The sequence below is a fragment of the Ictidomys tridecemlineatus genome, chromosome 1 (genome assembly GCF_052094955.1).
Source record: "Ictidomys tridecemlineatus isolate mIctTri1 chromosome 1, mIctTri1.hap1, whole genome shotgun sequence".
NCBI classification, from domain to species: domain Eukaryota; kingdom Metazoa; phylum Chordata; class Mammalia; order Rodentia; family Sciuridae; genus Ictidomys; species Ictidomys tridecemlineatus.
The window spans coordinates 32,604,928-32,620,990 of record NC_135477.1 but is presented as its reverse complement, the minus strand read 5'-3'; the positions used below and the strand labels follow the sequence as shown (position 1 = coordinate 32,620,990).

General features: G+C 40.3%; 1 protein-coding gene across 1 annotated transcript in view; it reads left to right on the top strand.

Moving 5' to 3' along the window:
• The first annotated feature begins 9 nt into the window (after positions 1 to 9).
• The window catches only part of Lgi1 (leucine rich glioma inactivated 1), a 33,868-nt gene continuing 17,814 nt past the window's right edge, over positions 10 to 16,063 (top strand). Inside the window, exons 1-2 of the mRNA XM_005333720.4 lie at positions 10 to 590; positions 1,000 to 1,071. Coding sequence (XP_005333777.1) covers positions 376 to 590; positions 1,000 to 1,071 — 287 coding nt within the window. The 5' untranslated portion in view covers positions 10 to 375. The remainder of the gene's footprint in view (positions 591 to 999; positions 1,072 to 16,063) is intronic.

Here is a 16,063-nt window from a genome sequence, read left to right as displayed (position 1 = left end):
TGCCGTCCTATTTTTGGTAACAATTAAAGGGCCTCCCGGTGAAAGCAGAAAGCTGTTTATTTTCTGTTACATCACTTCGCTTTGCCTTCGAAGGCTGGTCTGTGCTCAGTGTTTGCTGGTGATGCAAGTCGGCTCTCTTCCTCCAGCAGTTGGATCGCTCCCATCTCACAGCACCTCTCAGGTCTCTTCCCCCGAGCAGTGCACTGCTCGAGCCAGGAGCAGCTCACGAATCAGCCGCAGGTCCCTGTTTTGAAAAGCAGAGATACAGAGGCAGAGGAAAAGGGTGGACTCCTATGTGACCTGTTCTTAGAGCAAGACAATCACCAGCTGAATTCCAGAAGCCCTGTTCATGTGTGGGGATATTTTTTCGACTGCATGGAATCAGAAAGAAGCAAAAGGATGGGAAATGCCTGCATCCCCCTGAAAAGAATTGCTTATTGCCTATGTCTCTTATCTGCGCTTTTGCTGACTGAGGGGAAGAAACCAGCGAAGCCAAAATGCCCTGCTGTGTGCACTTGTACCAAAGATAACGCTTTATGTGAGAATGCCAGATCCATTCCACGCACCGTTCCTCCTGATGTTATCTCATTGTAAGGCCCGTAAGCATTTTGATATCTAATTTACGATTTTAAAATTCCAGCCAGTATATTTGGGGTTTTGTATGTATTGGTAGGAGGGCATGGAAAGAGAGGTTCCTCTTGCATGCTTGGCCATTTGACAGTGCTAACATTTTGCTGCATTTCAAATTTTTAATTTTTATTAGCTGCTACTGGACATGCTTAGATCTGTACCCCCCCACAGCCCTGAACATTAATATGAGAAACCTGTAGCAGATTCATCTCACTTCAGCTAGGAAGGAACACAATCATACTTCATAAAATAGTGTTAAAATAGTGCCTGTTATGTTAAACTGGATTAACATAAGGTTTGTTCTGTGTGTGTATGTGTGTGTGTGTGTGTGTCTTTGTGTGTCTGTTTGTTTTTTGTGTTTTCTTTCAGATCCTTTGTGAGATCTGGTTTTACTGAAATCTCAGAAGGGAGTTTTTTATTCACACCATCGCTGCAGCTCTTGTGAGAAATATTTATATCATGACTATTTTTAATATGACATATATTTGGATAAGCCTTCTAGTAAAATGAGTTCGATATTAATTTTGTTGCATGTGATGATATTTCTGAAAAGAAAGAGAATATCAGTAAAGTGAGGGGTAGATGGGTTTGTTTGCAACTTCACACCAATAGTGCAGGTTGATTCTTGCAATGGTAAATTTGCTAACCTGTAATACTGTGTGCTTTAATGTCTATTTATGAAGTTGCTAGAATGTTGCAACAAGGATCCCAATTCCATTCCACTATTTTACTTTCATTTTTAACTTGGGAACTTTGGTTATTTTGCCCTAGAGTTCTTGCATTTGTCAATACAGAGCCCAGCATACCATATGCGCTCAAGATGTTGTCTCCCGGGGATCTGGGGCAGGCTGCTACTCTGTATGATTTACCATGTGGGGGGAAAAAACTTGGTTCTTTCTAGGTAATTCCTTAAAACATCCATTCTTGAGGGACTGCTTTCTAATCTCATCTAATTTATAACTAGTGTCCCTAAAAGGAGGGAAAGAAAATATTAACATAGGATTGTGCAAAAGATTATTCTATGCTATATGTTTTGAGTTGGTCACACGGGAGCCACATATTCAGCCTATGCCTGAAAATATCCCCCAAAATAATATTTGACTAAGAAATCAGATCTCTTCACAGGCATAACGTAACATGTATAATTTTTTCTGATGTGTAATATTTGGCAATTGGAGTTCTAGTTCTTAGAGCAGTATCACGAGGGGGTCAAGAGGTCTCCTGGTGCTCAGGTATTAGGCAACAGACTTGAGTTGGTAGCGAGGTGGTTACAAGGGAGAATTAGTCAATTGCCGATCCACTGAGTTTGTGGTCTATTAACTGCATGATTTGGGACCCAAGATTTTTGCTTTTGTATGTGGGGGCATGCTATTTGTTTTCTTGCCTTTCTTGGCTACTTTGGCTGTTTGAGATTAGGTACACACGGGAAAACAGCATGGAATTGAATTGGAAAGCCCTATATTTAAATCTCACCTCATTACTCACAAAAACCTAGACATGTAGTCTTTTGAAAAATCACTGAATCTCACTGAGCCTTAGTCTCTCTATCTGTAAAATGGAGCTAATACTTTGAAGGGGTGTTAACAGAGATGAATAAGATTCAAGTAGATAGAACTCTTGGCATAGGGTATGGCAAATGTTTACAAGTTTTAAAAATGGTAGTTTCAAAATTTTACATAAAACTAAAGAGCTAAAAGTCACTCGACCTATTATTTTGTCTGAAATCCTCAAACTGGTTTGATCATTTCATCGAATTTACAAACTTGATCAGGTGTTCTTACATTATGTAACAAGGTTGGCTAATGTCCTTCCCCTGGCTAATGTCTTTGAGTGATTAACAATTGAGTAGATCATTCCTTAAGGGTTTATCTGTTTGATTGATGGCCAACAGTGTACTTAGGGGAAATGTTAACATATCAAACCAATCCAAAAAGATAAGACTCTTTTTAGTACAGAGAGGGACAAAATCTCTAATGCTGAGATCCTTTCCTAAGATAAGAATTCACTGTGCCTGAGAAAGTGATAAATTGTGCTTATGTTGCTCAGTGGTTGAGTAAATACTTGGCTCATTTAAAAAGCCTCTTTTTGAAGTGCTAAGGCATCTCCCTCGCCTTATTGAGAAGTCTCAGTCACACAGTTTCTCTCACTCTGACATACAGGGGGGACATTAGTGGTGACACAGAAAGCCTGGGTTGATCAGCCTAATCAGCTACCACCTCTCCACTTTGTTTTTGTCGGGAGAGTCCAGTCAACACAAGCACAGATGCTGGACAGTGTTATAGAAATAGTTACCGGCTGCTGCAGGGTAATGTGCTTACACGCATTTAGAATCACAGAGGGAAGCCAAGTCACTGGTTTTAAATAGCCCACACCGAGTGTGTGCCATGCCCCTCCGTCCCATGCTCTGAGTTCCTATGGAACATTCCAGCCCTTATTTCTAAAAGCAGTTCAGGTTTCAGAAATAACAAAAGGGCGAGTAATCTTGCCCTGTACGTCCTCAGTTAACTCACATTGGCTAACGTCACCGCGGTAGGCTCGTGCCATGCTGATCTTGGGCAGAACTCTCAGGGCTCAAAGTTTGTTTCTGGTAGTGGCCAGTGAGATCTAAGGACTGTGTTCTCCATCCTTCCTGCCCAATGTTCTCTGCTTTGTCCTGCCCTTAAGAGAAGGTTGAAAAACGGATTTTCACTGAGTAGAAAATAAACGTGAGCTGTACCATGCTCATAACAATTGTGGAGATACATAGATCAAGAAAGTGTCCTTCTGTGAGATAGCACTATCCAGTGCCCTGAAAATCCCACATGGGCTGTCAACCTGCCATTGGAACATGAAGACCAGGGGCCACCAGATCAGGCCTAATGAGTTCTAATGGTTCTTGTGACCATGGATCACCAAAGGGTCCCATCATATCCTGTAAAGAGATAAGCTTCAGAGTCAATTCTGCTTCACGAATGTTCAAAGGATGTTGATTTCTTACTCTTTCGGAAAGGCAAAAGATATGCCCCATTTCTATCACCCACCTTAATAATCTGATCATTTTATTATGACCCTAAAGTGCTTTTTCAGACCTTCTGTAGAAGACATGATGAGAAGTACTTTTTTTGAAATGTCAACCTTGGATATTAAGGAAAACAGACACGATACTTCAAGTTCCACTCAGTGTTTGGGGAAAAAATCCTGGTAGGCCATGACTGGCAGTTTGTGTTGGAGAACAAGGAAAAAAAAAAAAAAACCCACACTCTGAAAGAAGAAGAGAAAGAATAAAATGATCCAATAAAAACTCATCAGATTAATTGTACAAAACTCCCTTTTCCAAATCTCATTTATGGTTTAAAAAAACAATTTTAAAAAAACGTTTCTGAAGCAAATGCAATTTTATTCATATTTTTCATATGGCCAGTTTTGAAACCTCACCAATGCGAATGATTATGCATTCTAGTTTGCTCTTAGAGAAAGAGTGGTACTTTCAGTGAATGCAATTTAGAGAAATGTGTTTTCACACATTACAGCCCTCAACTACAGATTGAAATCCCCAGTGAAGCAGGCTCACGTCAGAAGTAAGATTCAAATTTATGAGGCTAAAATGTGGCCATGTTGCCATTTGTTTATAACATATTTTAATGAAGTAAGCCTCAGAAGCCCCTAAGAGGGTTCTATTTGCATGAAGCGAATTCCAGGATTAGTTTTAGTATCACATTAAAAAAAAAAAAATCTGTAGGAATTCAATATGGATATGGTCAGAAAGAAATTCTGGTCTTGTTTGAAACAGAATTGATCTTTCTAAGGGGAAAATAGTATTGTTTTAGAAAATTAATCCACTCTGAATACATAAGAAATTAAAAACTAATAACAAATAGAAAAGCAAACATCATGAACAAGAGAAATAATAATTCCATCTTTATTAGGCTTTAATCATTGGATCCTTCAAAATATTCCTTGATTAGAGAAAAATATCTATGAACTCTCTTACCTTTATAGCAACTACTATCTTTTTCTATTTCTCTTGCATTGCAAGTATAAGAAAAATTTGGTAATCTTCGATGACCACTCAAGCCAGGCTTAACACCTATGAGGGTATTAGAGGAAATATTAGCTGGTTTATATATAGATGAGCTCGTTTGGGTTTGTGCCCAGCTGAGGTCCTCATATCAGTGGATTGCAAAAGAAAATTTCAGTCATGAAGACTGTTTTGTCTACATTTTGCCCAGTGATGGATAGATTGATCAACTTTTTTTTTTTTTTAAGTATTGAGATTGAACACAAGGGTGCTCTATCACCCTTGTGTTATTTTATATAAAATAAAATTATATTTTATTTTATATAAAATAAAATTAAAAAGGGACATCCCCAGTCCCTTTTTAATTTTATTTTATATCTTTGAAACAGGGTCTTACTAAATCACCCAGGCTGACCTTGAACTTTCTATCCTCCTACCTCAGCCTCCTGTGTCTCTGGGATACAGGCATATGCCACCACTCCTGGCTGATTTTTAACTTTTTAATTAACTAATTCATGTAACTGTGTGAACTAGTTCTGTACAAGGAATGTTTTCTCTGATAGAATGTTTCATCCTCCCTGTTATTCAGGCAAAAAAAAACCTAACCAGTCCCTTCTCCCTCATGATCCACCTCCATCTGAACAAGTCCCCTCCTGAACAGCATGAGAATCTGCCTGCTCCTCTTTTCCCGGGCGCTGTACAGCATTCACAGTGTCCACATCACCCCTGTGCTTTCTGTTCCCACCCCAGCCATCTCCATTAGCATTACCTTCTAATTCATTCATGGCTCTTGTGCTTGGAAGTCTTTAATGGTTCCCTGGGAACAGGGAGAGTCTGAATACAGGAGTTGGTGTTAATAGCATTCAGCTCCATCCTATCTGTCCAGAGTTAATCACTCCCAACATCTACACTAAACCCCACCTGCCATATACACAAGCTCCATCCATTCTTATCAGACCGAATATCTCACTCTGTGACCTGTTTTTTTCATATTCTGAAGACTTCACTGAGGTCTCTATACTCTCTGCCATTCATGCCATTCCGTTCATCTTCTGTCCTGTGTCTGTCATGGAGGATCCTCAGTAGGTTGTGGCCTAGTGATACAATTAGACATTATAAGCCCGGACATGGTTTCCTATATATTCCTACCTGATTTCACATGGAATTACAGGGTGGAGGTCCTAAAGTAAACTGTGAGCAGTTATTTTCTGGCTTCAAACTTCCTCAGCAGAGAGTTCCAGAACTTCAAAAGCAAAGCATCTCAGTCTTTCCTGAGATCCACTGCTCGAATCTCTTTTTACCTACCCCAACTTCACCTTTAGCCTCCTCTGTTCTAAGTTTGGCCCTGGAGGCTAACTAGCCTCTCTCCTAAAAGGGGTGAATGTTCCCTTTTATCTTGCCCAATGGGACATCCAAAGGGAAATGTTAGTTAAGCCTCAAAATGAAACAAATTTATTAACACAAAGATAATTTCCTTGTTGACTTATTTGCATCAACTCAGTTAAAACAAGTATTTATTTACTGTGTAGTTGCAAGCAGTAGCAAAATGAAGGCAGAGCTTCCCACTTTAGCAAACACACTTTAGAGTTCTACTGTGCAGCGGGTACAGTGTTGGGCTTTGTGAGGAAGCGACACAATGACACTCCCCACCCTGGTCCTGCAGCTCCAAGCTGGTGGTGATTCCTAAAACGGTACATTATATTTTGCCTTTATTTGATTCCCTGTGTTCAAAATGTTATTCAGTTCATTGGCGATAATAGTGGTGCTTAGCAGTTTTTATGCTGTGGCTAATATGGGCTATGGAGCAACTGCAGGGGCTTTTTGACACCAGTATGGCTGCCCCAGGGGGGTTAGCAATGTGGCAAGTGGCGAAGAACATGTGGGCTTTGTGGTCAGAGAGCTATGGGATCCAGTCCCCGCTCTGCTGCTTACTAGTTGTGTGTCTTGGGGCAAGTTTAGTTAAGTTTTAATATCTGTACAAAATGGGGAATAATCATTGTACCATGACACAGAATTATAGTCAGGATCAAAAGAAGACACAGTTCCTGTAACTCAATAAACATTAATGTTTATTATAGTAGCTGAAAAAAATCACTTTAATTTGAGCTCCATAACATCAGATTAGTGTCAGCCTGTACAATCTGGGTTTGCCTATAATCCCAGCTTTAAAGTTTTTTGGTTCTACACACTGTTCTCTAGCAGAAACTGCTAAAAAAATCTTTCCTTCTAATACTTCTCACAGGAAACCTGAGCTCTTCCCCGCCTCTGCCCCGCCCGCCCGCCTTTTTTAGTGTAACCCTTTCCTTTCTTCCTCATGAAAAAAATAACTGGCACCACATTTTGTAAAACGTGTCAGATTTTGTTTAAAATAATTAATAATAGTCAGTCGTCAGATGAGTGGTCCTCTGGTAGGATGGAAAGAGGCATGAACTAGAAGTTAGGAGACGTGGATCTAAAATCCAGTTTGACAACGAATGGGCTCTGCACATTGGGTAGGTCACGACCCGGGGCCTCGGGTTTTATATCCATAAAACACCATAGATAGAATAAATTATGGTTCTCAAACTCAAATGCTAGATAAAGAAGGAGGCAGTTGGATAGGAGACAATAAGGAGTGATTGAGATAAACCATAGAAGATACATCATAGCTCAAAATGATGTCCTAGGTCCACCTGATTATTGAGGATGAGAATGTAGTGCCTAGGTACAGGTCCATTATCTTCCTACTTTTCAAGGGAAGGGAGAAATTTGGAAGCAGATTTTTCAGACAGGATGAAGACCAAACACAACATCAGTTGGCATTTGGGAAGATTCACATTCAATTATATCTAAAGATCTCTTCCTATCCTAAAATTCTATTGCATTATATTTTATTCTACAAACAGGGTTGCTTTAATATAATGTAGAAAATGGCCTTGTTAAAGAAATGGACAAAAATATTTTATCAATTCTAGCAAGCTATTAAATTAGATTGGTAATTGAAAGAGCCTCTAACACAGAATTCACTGTTATAAAGTTATTGTTAGCTGGCTGGGTGCAGTGGTGCATGCCTATAATCCCAACAATTGGGGAGGCTGAGACAGAAGGATCACAAATTCAAAGTCTGCTTCAGCAACTCAGTGAGACCCTGTCTCTAAATAAAATACACACACACACACGAAAGGGTGAGGATGTGGCTCAGTGGTTAAGTCCCCCTGGGTTAAATCCCTGGTACCCAGAAAAAAAAAAGTTATTGTTAGCTGGGCTTGATGGTGCACACCTGTAATCTCAACAACTCAGGAGGCTGAGGCAGGAGGATTGCAGGTTTGAGATTAGTCTCAGCAACTTAGATCTTGTTGCAAAATAAAATAAAAAGGGCTAGGGTTGTGGCTCAGTGGTAGAGGAGTTATGGGCTCAATCCTTAGAACTTCAAAGAAAGAAAATAAGTTATTGTTAAAATAATAATGAAGTTCCCAATTTTATACAGTCCAAAGGAACTCTCTATGATTGCTGATGATAAAACAATGTTTCAGTGTCTGTTTCTTGGGGCTAGGATTGGAAAGGGATGGTTTGGCCCATTTATGTAGCAAGATGACAGATGTTTGTCAGAATAAATACAATTAAAAAGCAATAAATATCTAAAAACTACAACGGAAAATGTATACATACAAGCAACCCTTGACTTACAGAGAATTCCTTGTGAAGAACCATAGAGCCTCCCCAGCTGTGCTTCCATGGCTAAGATTTCTGGGCCCTTATTTGAGTATCATCTCTGCTTCTAGTTTATAAGCCTTGCAATCAGACCAGGCAAAGTTTGGTCACAGGTATTGGTCACTTTTGTATTGCATGCTGCTAGGTATTTTATGCATCTCATTTTTAAAATTTCATTATCATGATAATCTTTTGAGATGTGTATGATTATTCCATTTTCCAAATAAAGCACTGAGTCCCGAAAGGATTACATTACCTCCTCAATGTCACATCTCTAATAAATAGAAGAGATGGAGTTGAAACCATGGTCCTCATTTCTAACCACTTCTGTTTATTTCCTCCTGAATGCAAATCAGAGGGCTTGACTTTGCATAGTTTTGTTCTCCAAATCAAATCCCCTCTCAAAGGGTCAACCTCTGCCATTAACAAGGGTATTCAGGGGAATGTGTCCTGATTCCTGGAGACAAAGACTGAAAAGAAGTTTCAAAAGCCCTTTGAAAGAGTGGCAGCGTTTCTGGCTAGAACATCTAGTTTCCCTAGGTTTCAGCTCTCATTTGTATGTGTAAGCTCTGGTCTCCTTGCTTTAAAAGAGACAGACAGACAGAAAAGGAAAGAGTAAAAGAAAAAGAGCTTGTTTACTTTAAAGTTACACCTTAGATCAATGTTCTCTAAACTTGTCCAGGAGAACAGTTGTCCTGAAAGCATAGAGTTCTGTGCTCAAATTAATTAGGGAAGCTGCACTTTCAGTCCCTGCACGGCTATTTACAACGTGCTTTGGCATAGAACAATCTCCGTAATTATGTAAAATTATTCCACTTTTCTTAACTTCCATAGATTATTGGTTCTATGGAAGATACTCTGGAAATAGATAATGTGATATTCATTTTTATTTATTAGCTTAATTATTTATACTCATGTTGACCTAGAGAGGCTAGATAGCCAAGCACAGACAGGTAGAAAGAATCCCATCCTGATGCACACATTAAACCACCTCTCTCCGGATAAGGAGCAACTTGAAGCGTTTTGTTAGTGTGGAATTCATTGATGTGGTACCTGGGATTTGGGCCTCACCACCACCTTTTTAAGTTCCTTGGCACACACCTCTTCCACAGGGAACTCTCAGTAGATACTCCATCTTTTGGAGGAAGTTTATGATCATTTACAGCTCGTTCCAAAGGAAGAATCCTCCAGGCTTAAATGTAGGCTCTTTATCTGAAGGAAGCTTCCTTTGGAAGTGGTAACCCATTGTTTCCCTGGGTATGATCCATGGAATGTTTGTTAGTGTACAGCTCAATGGTTAAAGGGTCCCATTATCAATAAGATTGGGAACCTGCATATTTAATTCCCTCGTGAAAAATCTCAATTTACTCAAAGACACAGAAGACTTGCATACCTAAGAATCCCGATTCACTTCTTTAACATACTCTTCCTAAATGTATCTACCATTTTTTCTGCATGTGAATCTCTCACCCCTTGAAGATCTTGTATTCCAGGGCATATGTTCTGGGAAATATTGGGCAAGGCTTTTCTGGATTTGCAACAGGTAGTGGTCAGAGCTGAGGGGACTACAATGAGGAACATGGCTTCACTCATGGCTACTAACTAGACCTGGTGAGAAAACCTTGTCTGAACCTAGGATCCAGCTCTGCCACTTACAAACTTGAAATTACGTGTCTCCCCATGGTTTTCTTTATGTTTTAAGAAAAGATTACAAAACCTACATTATAGTGTTCCTTTGAGGAATAAAATGAGATGTCAAGCTGCTAAAGATTAGGCCTGGCACAGAACAGGCTTTAGATAAAATATAAGTCCCTTCTACTTGATGTCTCAGGACCAGAGATAGAGAGTGACTTTTGTAAAGACATGTGGAATGTGAGTGTTGGAAAGTTGTACCAACTCCTAGAAAGAAAGAGTTTTGACAGTCTTGAGAATAAGTAATGTTCTATAAAACCAAGAGGTGGGTCCATACCACAGATAATCCTGTAAATGCTAATCATGGCCCACCACTGACAAAAGAAGTGACCTTGGTCAAGTCACCTAACCTCTGCTGGCCTTCTGTTTACTCTTCTGTAAAAAGAGAATTTAAACTACATCTCTCTGAAGTATCTACCTCTTACATTTATGCAGAGCCAAATTAAGGTTAATTCCAATCAATCCAGATTGAAGTGGTGGCAGACTGCTTAAGGATCAGCCAAATTATACTGAAAATGTTTGTCAAGGATAAGAGTCAAAAATAACTGTCAAATAATGTCCTTGTATGATGCTTCCCATTTCAATGCTTTCCTGTCTTAGGAGCATATTTAAAAATATTCAAATGTAAATTACTCACATGCCACATGCACTCAGAATATGTGCATTTAACTAAAGTGAATCATCAGCCTATTATTAATTATCTTTCAACCAGGCCTATTCTTCTGGATAAAGGAGAATATTAGTAACAACCAGAGGGTCTGAATCATTTAAGCAAGGCCAGTGCTAAACAAGTGAGCCAGCTCCTCCAGGTGTGCCCCATATCCTCCCACAGCTATAACCTGTGCATTTTGTGCTCTTTCACTTATATATACACATACATATACCCAGACCCATGGATCTGGGTGTGTGCACACTAGTATTTGTGCACATTCATGTTCATATACACTGCCCATTATCCATTATCCTGGATAATGCACATCAAAGTCTTCTTGATCAAATGATGACATCACTGGGCCTCAGTTTCCTTAGTGATACGACTAAGATCTTTTGCTAGCTCTAACGTCTAAATGTCTCAGGGCTGACATTTTATATCTGTGCTCTTTGCTTGTCCTCACAGAAGCACTGGAGACATACTCATATACATTATCATGCAGACTTCGTAGAATCCTCCAGGAAGTCTTTTTATAATTATAATTTCCATTTTAATCCCCAATAGAATAGATTCACCTGCTTAATGTGTTCACATAAAATAAGTGGCAGCTACAAGCTTTGATGGTCAGTTCTCTATTCCACATCCAATCAATGCAGTCTGCAAATGACAGGATGTTGACTATTTACTGTTCTCATCTTCATCCAGAGTAGTTTTCATGGAGTGGGGGTTGAGGGATTAAGGGAGAGTCCTCTGAATCATCTCCCCTCCATAGCCAGGAGAACCTGCTCCAGTGGAAGATGGGGCGCAGGCTTTTCATGGGCCAATGACCATTCTGATGCTAGTCAAGATGTTACAGGTGAATGGAGAGGGTCCGAAGGAGTCGTATTAGAGCCAGAGAACCTGGCACAGGGCTGGATGAGCAGCCTGGTTTGAGACAATGGGAGATTTTTCTCAGCAGGGATCACACTCTCCTCACCACTCAGCCATCTGCAGAGCAGACTGTTTGACCCGTGGGGAAACGCCATGCCCGCTCTTCCATGAATGAAGCCGGCAAGGCTCTAAGCCCAGACTCACATGTCTTTGGAATGAAAGGGAATTCAGAAATCATCTAGTTTCTCCCCTTCATTTTACAATACAAGGAGGAGAAGTGGCAAGCTCGAGACCACAAGAGGTGAGAAGCCAGGCCAAGAAACCACTTAACGGGCCTATATTAGGCTTGGCACTGACACGTGGGCCTGCCCATTGCCTGTGCTCTTGTGAACCCTGTCTTTGGCCTCTCAGCTGCCCCTGGGAAAGCCTTGGCCTTGAGCCCTATAGCCAGATCCTCCTTAGACCCTCTGCTCCCTCATTCACATCTCTGCTGCTGACCCCAGACTTCCTCTGAACTCCACGCAAACCATGCTGCCTGCTTTTCTCTTCCTTTTAAAATAGATTCTCTGGTCCTGGCTTTCATCTAACCAGGAACCCCTAATACCCTTATGGGCTTGTTGCTGAGATTTTGTTATTGATGAAGAGAGGAGAGCCACCCCCACAGGACATGGGATATAGACAGCTGGGAGGAGTAACTGGAGTTGGGGTTAACAGACATTTTACAAGTTGCATCCTCTGTTCACAATGTAATATGAATGATAAAATTAAGAAAGTTTTTTTTAAGAATTCCTATCATCAATAGGAAATTTTAAAAATATTATTCTAGGACTGTGAAATAGCTTAGTACTAGAGTACTTGCCTAGCATGTATGAGATCCTGGGTTCCTCCCATCCCCAGAACTGGGAAAAAAAATGATAATACTAAATGTTGGTGAGAATGTGATCAGATAGGCATTTCCATACTTAAGAGTTGGGCATGTAATTAAAAAAAAATTTTTTTTTGTAGCTGTAGATGGACAGAATGCCTTTATTTTATTTGTTTATTGTTATGTGGTGCTGAGGATGAACCCAGTGCCGCAGGCATGCTAGGCAACCGGTCTGCCACTGAGCCACAGCCATAGCCCCTGGGCATGTAATTTGATAAAGTTAGCAATAAAGAACTGAAGACTTAAAAACATCTCTAATCCAATTGTGTTACTTTTAGAATCTATCTTGGGTTTATCCTAAGGAAATAGAGATAGGAAAAGTATTTTTATATGAGGATGGTTATGGTAGTGTTTATGATAGTGAAGGCTGGAATCAGCAATAAGAAAGTTAAATCATGATGTATTAAAATCCAAAATTACTAAAGCTATATCTGTTAAAACTCCATTATTGAGACATTATTCAATGATAAAATAAGCAAATGTAAAGGACACAAAATAATATTTTAAAAATTATCTCAACTTGGAGAGGGGACAAAGCTTAGTGAAAGAGCACTTGCTTAACAGGCATGAGCCCCTGAGTTCCATCCCCAGTATCACACACACACACAAAAAAAAAACCTCTATAAACATCCCCATGTATGTACTTTATCTGTCTTATGTATATGCGTATAAGAGCCTGTGGGTAGTATGATAATGATACTCTTTATTTTACTATTTAAGCCTTTCTGTATTTTCCAGAACTTCCACGACCAGCATTCAAGGTTTTTAAATGTTTTACTTACAAAATACAGATTGATATGATGTGACTTGGGACTTCCATGTGACTTTGGGACTACTCATGTTGCTTAATTTCTTTCAAAAAGGAATAATTATTTAATTATATGTCTTGAATTTATATGAGCTGAACAGTGTTGTGGCTGTTCACCACATGGAGACATTACGTCATTATGTGACTTGGGCCCTATGCTGAGAGGCCACCCATTATGGGAAGAGGGTACTGAACTAGGGGCCTGGGGCCACTTGACCTTGAGCAAAGCCCTTTGTAGTGGCCTCTTGTCAAATAGATACCAATACTGGCTCTGGCACTTTCAGAGTTGTTCCAAAGTCCAAGCGAGATCATCCAGGGAGGAGGCTATGAAATGTAGGCTATAGGATGGCACTAACGATCATTTAAAGATGAGCTCGTGCCTGCCTGGCATCGATAGTTGATATATACAGTCTTTCTAAATTTCCCTCCTGATGAGGAAACATACATGGTTGCAGAACACAAAAATCCTCCCCACTTCTCCCACGGCCCCTTTTCTTTACTGAATTTAAAAGTATATAGCCCTTGCCAGAAGATTCAGATAGGTCACAGCACATCCCTGTCTACCTCCACCCTAGGGGGAAATGCCTGGCTTCTTCCCAGAAGAGGAAGTGGCAGAGACTTGACATGTTCCCAGGGGACCAAGGCAGAGGACAAATTCTACTTGATCTCTGCATAAACGTGGGAGGTCTCTTGACAAATCTATTGGGTCCAGATCTCTGATCTCTGCTTAGGGAACAAGGTCATTCAGACTATGCATTGGTCCCTACAAGCCCCTCTGTGACTCTGCTGTTGTGAACATAGTTAACCCATCAGACCTGCGTTATTGCAGACTCTTGCTCTGTGTGGTTAGGGAATAAGAAAACCCGCAGCATCTCCATGTCCCACAGCAACGGCTGCAGTCAGACTGCTGCAAGGAGCCTACCTCTTCTGCCACCACAGGCAAAGCGGGGGAGGTATTTAAGTGACCTGGAAAGCTTACCATATGCACCCTGGCTGTATATGTCACCTGGGGAACTTTTAAATAGCCTGGGCCACACTCCAGGTGCAAAATTTAACCAGAGTCCTTGCAGCTGGGAATCAGGTGTCCAGTATTTTTAAAGCTCCCCAGGTGATTTCAAGTGCAACAGAGAACAAGAAACTCTGGCTTAGGATCTGATCCAGTTCTAGGCATCTCCCTGCCACCAACACATTTCCCTTTGTGAGGTCTTCTCCACATCTGATCACTTTGAAGTGTTCCTGGACCGCACCTCTTCCCTGCTGTGGATCCAACTGAGCCCTAAGGCATCCTTTCTCCTCCAGCTTCTCTGCAGGTTGGCTCCATTTTTAGCTTGCCATTCCACATCTCCAAGAAAGGTACCATCTCAGCCCAACTCACTGCGGGCCGTGAGATACCGCCTGACCTAGGGATTGGCTACTCAGGTGGAAGAGCTGAGCTCTCTTGCCCTATTGATCCATTGGAAGGGATGGGGGTTGTATCATATAGAATACAGCCACCCGGGTCTGCCCCAGGTCTGCTGTGTGTGAATGTGGGGTGGGACTGGGATAGGAACTAGGTGGGACTCAATAGGAACTACAATGCTTGAACATATCTGTTTCAATTACAAATCATAATCAAACATATTTCCTGGAATCCATTAAAAAATTAAGGATTAGCATTTTATCTTCTTTATAGAACATGATATTATGAGTCTTTTCAAGTATGTGTAGGATAATAAAATGGATAGCTTACTCAATTATATTTGGAATGCCTATATAATTTTATACATCCTTATCCATAGAAACTACCATTGAATTTAGAATTACAGAACTATGATTCTCATCTTAGCAGAGGGATTGTTTTTAGCTTTTACAAGGAATTTTTAAAATTAAAGTACAATCTGCATAAAGAAAAGCATATATATATATATATATATATATATATATCACAAGTGTACTTCTCAATGATTTGTAACCAGTACCCAGATCAAGAAACATTATCATTATCCCAAAGACACCAATGATGATCTTCTAGTTACAACTGGCCTCCAAGTTTAATCACTGTCTTGACTTCTACCAGCATAATTTAATTTTTTAGTTTTTGTTTTATATGTAATTGCAATCATGAACAATGAACTTCGTTGTCTTCTGGCTTCTTTCCTTTTTTTTTTTTTTTTTTTTTAGCATAAAGTTGTAGTGTAAGCCAGAGGTTTTAGTTTGAAATCTAGATCAACAAACAGTTTTTCAACCAGGAACTGTGCTCCGAGCTAGGGACACAAAAACAAATAAGGGTAAGTCCCCGCTCTAAAGAACATTCAATCTAGTAATCTAGTAATGATCAGAATTTAATGTAAAGTGAAATCCTCTTTGTTCCACAAATATTTGTTCAGTATCTGCCATGGGCAGGCACTATCACAGGTGCCAGGGACAAGCAGTGAACAAGCAGACAAAAATTCTAGTGGGAATCCTCTCTTTTATTTCATTGACATGTGTGGGCAAGCTATGCCCACTAACATCCTTTCCCACTGTCTTTCACCCAATTTAACATAAGGGGAAAGGAGCGATGAAAGCTGTTTATTCTGGCAACTTGGGGCAGGCGATGATGAAATCTTTGGTCAACCACACTGCCGGCCCTTTGCAAACCCCTGAGTGTGGAAGGCACTTCCCTAGACCTCCTTCTGCTTTGTTCCATTGTCCACATCTCTGGTGCTGCTTATACGGGACACAACAAAGACCTGGAGGCTGGGAAAGCCTTGGGATTTTAGCTCACCTTGGAGCAAGGCTGAACATCAGTCCTGTTGTTTTTCAGAACCATAAATTGAG